At 33.7% G+C, this 10,291-nt stretch overlaps 1 protein-coding gene across 1 annotated transcript; it reads left to right on the top strand.

Annotated features, from left to right (window-relative positions):
* Positions 1–1,854: 1,854 nt before the first annotated feature.
* LOC124842827 (serine/threonine protein phosphatase 2A 57 kDa regulatory subunit B' beta isoform-like) lies at positions 1,855–8,683 on the top strand. The gene is made up of 2 exons (XM_047319401.2): positions 1,855–3,457; positions 8,108–8,683. The coding sequence occupies exons 1-2, from the start codon at positions 2,291–2,293 to the stop codon at positions 8,429–8,431; spliced, it is 1,491 nt and encodes a 496-aa protein (XP_047175357.2). The 5' UTR covers positions 1,855–2,290; the 3' UTR covers positions 8,432–8,683.
* Positions 8,684–10,291: the final 1,608 nt, after the last annotated feature.

Here is a 10,291-nt window from a genome sequence, read left to right as displayed (position 1 = left end):
CTTGGCCGGATAAACATTTATGGAGAATAAGTGTTGCAATTAGTTTTAAGTTAAAATCTAATTAATTGACTTTTGACTAATATGCTATCTTGCTTTAATTATAAAAAAAGGTAACAACATACAAACTAAAAATATACGAAAGTTTGAACATTAAACCCAACATAACATAAATCTTTAGTATAGGATATACTAAGTGACATTATTTTGTGTTTTTCACTTTGGACACTTTGTTTTAAACCGATGTAGCATGCAAACATCTTGTATAATATTTGAAAATGTTGGCATTACTCGCAACTTAAATTTTGAAGCTTTCAAATTAAAGACTTATATGTAGGTTCACAGCTTATGTAAAATTATGTTTGAATATGTAATATATAAATATTTTGTATAATATTTAAAAATGTTGGCGTTACAACTTAAATTTTTAAACCTTTCAAATTAAAGACTTATGTGTAAGTTCATATCTATGTAAAATATTATTCATTTATCATCAAGATTCATATTGTCTAAAGGTTTTTGAAGATTAGGGTGTAATTGATTAGATAATGTCTAAAACTAATTTGGATCAACAAAATAAATATACTCTTAAATTAAAAATTATAATTTTGTTATTTTAACTTTATTATTTATTAAAAGTTCCAATGTTAATTGTGCTATTCACAATTCAATTAACTTTTATATACTTTTTTTACAATTATTAAAAAAAGAAATAATGTATAAGATTCAATATACAATATTCAGTAGTTTCTTTATAATTAATAAAAATATACAATTTTATAAAATATCCTTAATAATCAACTATGCCAAAAGATTTAGCAACTTCGGTGCATGTATTTTCTCCAAGACAAAATTTATACACAATATATAATCAGGGTTTGTTTATGCTACTCACTTATTATGAAAATTAAATTTTTATTTTGACAATGAATAAAATAAAAGAATTCCATGAAAAACTTATATAAATAATGAAAAAATCTCAAATTAAAACTAAAGGGATTGCATCCGAGAATTGTTGTAGTAGATTTACATACCTGTGATGAGGGAGTGACATTAGCCGTGCGAAATTGATGATATGCCAAAGATAGGTAGTATAAATGTTGAAAGGATCAAAGCTTCTTAGCACATCATGTTCGAATCTAAGATAGATAACATTATTATATTCATTAAACCATACTCACATTATTCATAATACTCCATGTCATCTTCAACGATTCATAAAATAAAATCAATCAAAAAATATTCTTTATATGAAAATGTTTCTTGAACAAATTTAAAAAATGAACCACTATGGAGTTTTCAAACAAAGATTCATACATATAGTAGGTCGATACCAAGAAGAATCTTACCACATTATAGGATTTGGGTCTGCTTTTGTTTTAGGCTTTTACCTCTCCCACGTAGCAAAAACAGAGTAACAGAACATGTGGCAGTTAACCACAAAGAGTACTGTATACGACATCAGTGTGCCACGTGGCGAACTCACAATCCCTCATTATTCACTTGCAAGCCACGTATATTATACCACAGACCAACTCCAACTACGCCCAATTACACTCTTGTGGGTTTCAATCATCTCACTCACTTAATCCATTTTCTTCCTTTATCCAACACCAACCCACCACAAAACAGATAAATATATAAATAAACAAATAAATAAACAAATAAATATATATAATATTTTTTTTATTTGGCAAACCAAATCCTGAAGTGTAAACCACTCCAAAAAGTAGAAAACAAAACCATCTTCAATCGTTGAAATATAAAAATAAATAATTAAAAAATCAGGCATAATTAAAAAAAGAAATGACTGTTTCAGAAGCGATTATTGTAATCCATTATAATCACTCACTTTCCACAAGCACCTCTCTCTAATCCCACCCCTTAATTATCGTTCTCTCTCTCTTTCTCTCTCTATGCAGTTTCTGTGTTTGCCATTCCTTCTCCATCGCCGGAACACTTCTCCGATCGATCTAACCATCAATTTTACGGCATTCACATCGGTGATTTTACTTCAATGATTCCTCACTCGGATCCGTAGCTTTCACAATCTGCGAACCGTTTTCCTTCGCCATTATCGTTTCTCGCTTTCAGATCCGAATCCCGACGCCAAAATCGGGGGATAACGAACTAACCGTTGATACATGGATTAGCATCACCTCGATGAAAACCTTTCCCTCACGCAGCCACACGTTTTCCTCGTGCACAACCTCCCCTTCAGCACTACGCACCACTTCCTCATCATCGTCATCATTCATTCCTAGGGTTAGGGTTTCCGTCGTGCGACAGCAAAATGTTCAAGAAAATCATGAAAGGCGGGCACAAGAAGCCCTCCAAGTCCGACGCAAGCGATCCCGGGTCTGCGGCGTTCGTCGCCGCCAACCGCAACTTGCCAGCGTTGCCCTCGCCCAATGTCGTCGTGAACCACGCCTCACGCGGAACTGGAGGTGCGGCGCCTCCTAGCTCCGGCACCGCGATGCCGCTTGTGCCCACCCCCGGGGCCATGGAGCCTTTGCCGCCGTTCCGCGATACGCCGGTCGCTGACCGCCAGAACCTCTTCCTCCGCAAGCTCCACATCTGCTGCTACGTCCTGGACTTCTCCGACACGCTGAAGAACGTTAGAGAGAAGGAAATCAAGCGCCAAGCGCTGATGGACCTCGTCGACTTCATCCAATCCGGCTCCGGCAAGATGTCGGAGCATTGCCAGGAGGAGATGATCAGAATGATCTCAGTCAACATTTTCCGGTGCCTTCCTCCGGCGTCTCACGAGAACACCGGCCAGGAACCCACCGATCCTGAAGAGGAGGAACCAAGCATGGATCCGACCTGGCCTCACCTTCAGCTCGTCTACGAGCTTCTCCTCAGATACGTGGTTTCCTCTGATACCGATACGAAAATCGCAAAACGGTATATTGACCACTCCTTTGTTCTCAAATTGCTTGATTTGTTTGACACTGAGGACCCGCGGGAGAGGGAGTATTTGAAAACCATACTGCATCGTATATACGGGAAATTCATGGTGCATAGACCGTTTATTAGAAAGGCTATTAACAACATTTTTTATCGGTTCATATATGAGACTGAGCGGCACTCTGGTATTGGAGAGCTTCTGGAGATTCTTGGGAGCATTATTAATGGGTTTGCGCTGCCCATGAAGGAGGAGCACAAGTTGTTTCTGGTGAGGGCTCTTTTGCCTCTGCATAAACCGAAATCTGTGTCCATGTACCACCAGCAGTTGTCTTACTGCATTACTCAGTTTGTGGAGAAGGATTTCAAGCTGGCAGATACGGTGATTAGGGGGTTGTTGAAGTATTGGCCTCTTACCAATTGCCAGAAGGAGGTTCTCTACCTTGGAGAACTGGAGGAAGTGCTGGAGGTCACACAGGCTGCGGAGTTTCAAAAATGTATGGTTCCGCTTTTTAGACAGATTTCACGCTGCCTCAATAGCTCTCACTTTCAGGTTCGTAAATGATTTCCATCTTTTATAATGGTGTTAGTTTGAAGTTGAGATTATGGGTAGCTGTGTTCCATTGTTCTTATTTCCAGTTTTGACTTTGCAATATTACTTATTGAACTGCTACCTTGTATGCTATGATACGTTGTACGTTATACATCCAATCTAGCTCTTATTTTTAACTTGTGGGTTTCTTATTTATAGAATGCGGGGGTTGGGGGATGTAAGTTTCAGCTGCGTAATTAATGAACTTTAATTGTCTCATTTTTTATGTTTTTCCATTTATAGCTCCATAGTGTAGTGGGATTGAATCCGTTTCCTTTTTTCTGTAAGGACAGTTTTAAGGTCTATTGTTTAGTTGCTTTTTATGCTATGCATGTATTGCTGATGCTCCAATAGATAGGAAAAAAAAGGAAAAGTAAATTATACTGTGTCATTACTATTAACGTGAGAAGAGGATTTTTGTTCTAGTTGAATTAATTGTATTCTGGTCTTTCACACATTGAAACTAAAATAGACAGACACATGCACATGCTTTTGCATGTACAAGGGTTTTGACTTCACTATTGTTCATTGTCTAGTTTAGAGCTGAGTACTTAAGTGGAAGTTAACCATTTGTAGTTATGAGATTGTGTGATTTATATATCTTTTAATGGTAAAATACCTTGCAGAATATAAAGATTATATGGCTGAGGATATATGTTGGGTACTCTAATGTTAATTTTCTGTTTGTTAAATGCATTAAGCTACTATTTTGTCTATAGTATTATTTAAGAAATCTGTGGGTTATATTTTATTTCTTTCTTGTTGTTATCTTTATTTATTATGTCGGTGACATGCATGTAATTGTACTTTAAGAATGGTGACATAATTGAAAACAAATCTTTAGATCACATCCCTGATTTGTTTGGACAACTGCAATACTCTTCTTGATTTAACATGGTTTGCACTGTGCCCCCTAACAACAAAATTCAGTCAAGTTATCGATGGAATCAGTCACTACATTCTAGAAATAGAAACAGTTTGAAAGGATTTAAGAATTCCTTGTGAACTTGTGCTTTGAGAAGCTGTGCTTAGCTTCCTTGATGCGGCATTATTGTGGATGACCTTATTTTCTCAACTGAATAGAAATGGGGAATATTTCAAAGGGACATAACATGTTCTCATAAGTCATAATCTGCTTGCATCATCTAACAGCTTCCTTTCAACAAACTCTCCTGTGAACACTTGGAAAGGAAATTGCTCTTTTATGAGGATAATTATACAAAGTAGTAAAAATGTACCTTCCAATTTTCAGAAATGCCATGTGTTGTGTGATTTTGCTTTAAATATATTAGAATCTAATGATTATGGATATGGCTTAATTTTTATTCCTATAGAGCTGAGGAGAGCCCTTGATGAATTATTCTGAAACCCTCATATCAATAATGATGGTTGTCTCATTATCATTTACTTCCAAATAATAAGGTAGTCACCTATTTTATTCTTATTGGTTGGCATCAAAGTCATGTTGAAATTTTATGGCTGTCTCAGTATCAAATCTGTACAGGAATTTGTTACTCCCTTTTGTTTCTTTTTCTGGAGTTGATAATTTTGTTTCATCTATCTGAAAGGTGAAAGCCAGTCTTTTTGCATATTTCTGAACTGGGTTTGAGCGTCCTCTTTGGAATCTAATTAATCAATTAAATAACTATTTCTAGGGCTGGCGATATGAGTCCTTTTTAGTAGATCCAATCTGAAGATTTCTGGAAGCTTTTGGTATTGTTCACTTAGTCAATAAAATATTTTCCTGATGCTTGTATGTCACTAAAGGCAGAAACTATTATTTATTCCAGTGAAGAGAAAATCAAAACCAAGGAAAGAAATATACCTGCACGGGATGCTCGTTAAAATATTGGGGGGAGTAATCATGTATTTCGGGGGAGTTAACTTGTCAGGAAATTACATAGTCTGTGATGTAATAAAAGGCTAGTCCTAGTGCACTGGTAAGCCTGGCCTTGGTGACCAGTTGGTCATGGATTCAAATTCAGAAACAGTCTCTGTGTTTATCTAAGGATGAGGTTTTGTACAAATAAACACTTCTGCACCTTCACATCATGAGGAATCTTGTGACACCGGGGTATGTCAGTTTTTTTTATTTACTAGAACTTTAAGGACAGGAAGAGATGGAAGTGAAAATCTATTTGCTGTAGAAGTTATTTGGTTTGGTGGGTTTAGCATTTCTGATGCTCACAAAAGACCATGGGCGAAATTCAGTTGTCATATCACATAATTTGTTACTGTTTTTAGCCAATGGCAGTGTTTTAAATCCTGGAAACTGGTGCGTGGCTGGGGATCAAAAAACACAAATAGTGGGGATAGCAAGATAGCTGCCATAAAAATGTATTTCTCAAGTATGATAAAAAAGTGCTCAAAATTCATGACACTCATAATTAACAATAAAAATGTTATAGGCATCCTAAACAAAACATGCAATAAAATACCTAAAAAAGTCATATAAGTTCCTTAGATAGGAATTATCTCATTATCTTTGAAAGCCGAGTCTTCATTATCATTTTCACTACTATTCCATTTTTAGATTTTAGTTTTGGAAATTGAATATTAGAAAGTAGACTTTAAGTCTAACTTAATCTTGCAAAATCAGATTGTGAGTTTAGGTTTGTACTTGTTATATACTATAATTCGGTTATATCTTTAGTAGGAGATCTCCAAGACATTCTCTTACTATGAGGATTGAAAATCTCATGTGTGAGAGACTATGGGGAACCCGATAGAGGTTGACATGATAGGTTCAACAAACTTAAGGATAGACTTGGTATAGCTTTGACACCATCTTTTAAAGTAGACTTTAAACCTAATTTAACTTCAAAATGTTAGCTGTAAGGTGAGATTATATATTATATTTAATGTAAGATCTCCAACACTGTAAATCCAAAACTAGCTCTAGCCATTCTGGCTGCCACTTTAGCTGCCATAGCAGCGCCGGAGAGGACATCTTTTAGCTCAGCTCCTCTCCAGTACTTTAGTGGTGCTAGTTAAAACCCTACCTATAAGCTGTTACTATATGTAATTGGCTAACATAACCTTCATTTGGATGCACAGGTGGACCTATTTGATGGGAAGGGGAGTGGCACCCACATAAGGAAAATAATTCCTGGTTTTTAATTAAATCCACCTATAAATATTTTAAGAACCTTATATATTTATACTTTTTGCAACCCTAAAGTAGTATTACTGGCTCTACTTTTGGCCTGTGGCACATTGCAAATGATCTTCCATTCTTCACAAATTAAGTGTGGATGAGTTAAGATCATGAGGGTGTTGCAATTTATATGATTTATCAGGGAGCAAATTGCAATCGAGCCTTCGTTCATCTTTTCTGTTACTTCATTAATATGTTCTTTGTAAGCTTATCTTAGTTCTATCTTGTTCCTTCTAGTATCACGATGACGAAGCTGCTGTCTCTTGGTTTCTTACTAAGCCTCTACATGATAAAATCCCTTTGAAATTGCCAACAGTTGGCAAATAACAATCTTTCATCCAAAACTGGTTCGAATTTCTAAAATCTTAACTGATAATCCAATCCTCAGAAAATTGAGAGAATTTCTATCTGCAATTTCCCATCACAGCTTGGGCAATCTCATTTTTTAGTTTCTTTCACTTATTAGTGAGTGGAAGGCTGGAAATTTAAGCTGGCTATCGCAACAGGGGCTTATTGATAGAGTTTGGGTCATGAGGGTGGTATGCCTTTCATTGGAAACTTTATTGCGCTTTTGAATTGAAATTGGGTAAATTACACCCCTCCTTCTAGATGCTTAACTTCCATTGTCCTCTTCTCTATTTTAAAAAAATTAAACTCCTTTAAGAAATTGACGTGTTAACCTTCTTTTGTCCATTTTAACGTTGATGGCCCTTCTAGAGGACAGCTTTCCTCTCTTTGTGACTCTCTTCGTCATGGCTAACCTGTTTTAAATTTTAGATTTGCAGGTATTTATACCAAAATTTTAGATTTCATTTTAAATCTCTTAATATAATTCATTGATTCATTTTTGTTATGTTGACCGATTTTTCTACTCCCCTTCTATTGAAATTATTCAGCTACTAAGCTGCAGTATCAGTATGGATGTTTTCATATTCAGAAACCTTGGTATTTTATTGCAGTGTTAAGAGTTGTTGATGCTGAATTTGTCTGAAAAAAAAAGTATTCTGGTAGATTTTTCTGGTATAGCATTTTTTATCAGCAGGTATCATATAAAAAGACTGACAATTTGTTTAGTATTTGTTATATGATGTGAATATTGTTCTTCCCATACCGTAAAAAGAAGAAAATGAAAGGAGAAACATAAAGTAAAAGTCCTGAGCAAAGAGACGCCCCATAAAATAGCCATAGTCGAACATCGTAAGCCTTAGAATATGGTCTTAGTCAATATAGGAATGATGACTTTTATGTCTTCATTTTATTCATTTTTTCCTTAAAGAATTTTAAAACAGCTTCTGTAATTAATTATGGAAAATGCTATTCTGAAGTTTTTTTAAATCAGCATAGAGGGTTTAGAATCGTGAACGGTCAGAACTGAATATTTTTACTGTTATTATTTTTCATGGTTTAGATGTTCTTTTGAGAAGTGTTTGCGCTTAGCCACACTGATACTGCAGGTTGCAGAACGAGCCCTGTTTTTGTGGAACAATGAGCATATCGTGAGCTTAATTGCCCAAAACAGGACGGTGGTACTACCAATAATATTTGAAGCATTTGAGAAAAACATCTCGAGTCATTGGAATCAAGCAGTACATGGACTGACGGTGAATGTTCGCAAAATGTTCCTGGAAATGGATGCAGAATTGTTTGAGGAGTGCCAGCGGCAGCACGCAGAGAAAGAGGCTAAAGCCAAAGATGTAGAAGAGCAGCGGGAACTTAATTGGAAGAGACTGGAAGATGCGGCTGCACAGAATGGATTTGAGGATATGGTCTTAACTTAGCCTTGTTACCACAACTGCTCTCATCCATTTTGGTGCCATTATTTATTGGTTTCTTTCTTTTCCACCTAATTTTTTCTCCTCTTCTATCTTATTATATATCACTTGGATAATTAGCAATTTTAAGAAATCAGTGATTAATGTAACTTATTCGAAGTTGTTAGCAATGTCTGCAGATTAAGAACGTTTTTGTGAAATACTTTCTTGTATTTTTCTCCTTTTATAAAGAGAAATACGGAAGATTTTTTCTTTTCATTTCTCAAGACAATATCTCACCTTTTCTTGCTTCTTGGATTCGGCCATTGTGATTGGAAATTTGAAGGCATTATACTCAAAAACATTCTACACTAAGGTCGTTATTGAATGACAGTTTTTTCTTCCAAAACTTGTTTCTTCCAAAACTACTGGACAATATCTTTTTATATTATACACGTTTTTTCTTGCTTTCTTTTTTATCGTTTAAATTAATATACTTTTCTCGTAGGAGTTTCAAACTATCAAAGAATGTGCTTTTGTTTATATATAAAATAGTGGGTTACGATGTGTGGGACAACTGAATTTATCAAATTTTAGCTATATGTTTAAATAGGAAATTTGTAGGAACATCAATGAAATTTATATTTTTTAAGTTGAGTTGATTTTGTTCAACTTGAAATTTGTAACTTATAATTTTTAAATACATTTTTTAAAAATCAATTTTGATAATTCAACAGTTTTCTTTTTAATTTCGTGCATATTCTTTTTATAATTTATTATGTAAATGCTGTTTTTTTTATTCAAATGAAGTTATCATCTTAAAATTGGTTCAAATAATTTTTTATTTTAATCAATTATAAATATAATATAGCTTTTACAACTATTCCAAATACGCTGACGACATAAAAGAAGTATGGTGAGAAATTTTACGAAATATTAAGAGAATTAGTGTAATTTAATAAAAATATGCTATACACTGATATTTTCTAGTGTATATATTTTATGTAAATAAAATAAAATATGTTAGTAATCCATTCAAAACATACTACTTGCAAACTAGGTTTTTCCGACAAATTATAAGCATCATCATGTATGATAGAGGGAAAATAATTGTGTAAATATATGTCTAGGTAAAGTCTATATTTGGTAGTAAATAGTTATCCGTAACAAAAGTATTTTTAAGAAACGAATGATATATTAATTCAATCATAAAACTTAACACATACAAACTCGTTTATTTGGTTCTGACAAATTTTAAGTATCATTGTATATAAGCAAATGTGTATGGGTAAAATACGTATCTGATACCATATACCTTTAAACCGAATATTTTTATATAATGAGTGTTTTTTGTTAATTGCATGTTAATGGGACAAAGAACTATCATAATTTTCAACTCATGAGTATCATTTATTAACACTAATAATTATTATTTGCATTTTCACAATGATAAGATAAAAATAATGACTGAATAAAGAGATAATTTTATTTAAATTTATACTTTAAACTTTCTATTTTTTTAAAAAGGACTACTTGTATTTGCCTAATTTTACGATACAATTGAATTATATTTTAGGATAATTTTTTTATACGAATTTATATTAAAAAAATATTTTTTTTAAAATATTAAACAATCTTTAGTCTTGTATTTGTGAGGAAGAATATTATCGGAATTAACATGAGTGTTTATAGTTTTGTATTTGTCTTTAAGACATTATTCTTTTTTATTGATCAAAATATGTGTTCTAGAAGATTACACTCTTTGTAATCAAAGTGATTGAGTCATAAGTGATGATCCAAAAATTAATTGTATTTATTCATAATTAATTGTGTTCAAATAGTACTACTGATTTTAGTTAAAAAATGGTTGAGTCTAAACAATATTTA

Source organism: Vigna umbellata, chromosome 8, assembly GCF_029865625.1.
Source record: "Vigna umbellata cultivar VRB3 chromosome 8, Vumbellata_1.0, whole genome shotgun sequence".
Taxonomy (NCBI): Eukaryota; Viridiplantae; Streptophyta; class Magnoliopsida; order Fabales; family Fabaceae; genus Vigna; species Vigna umbellata.
This window is presented reverse-complemented; position numbering and strand designations above follow the sequence as displayed.

Excerpts from the sequence above, each read along its gene's own strand:
- LOC124842827 (XM_047319401.2), top strand. The coding sequence starts at position 2,291 with ATGTTCAAGAAAATCATGAAAGGCGGGCACAAGAAGCCCTCCAAGTCC. Across the intron at positions 3,458-8,107 it reads TCAATAGCTCTCACTTTCAG|GTTGCAGAACGAGCCCTGTT; the intron begins GTTCGTAAATGA and ends CTGATACTGCAG.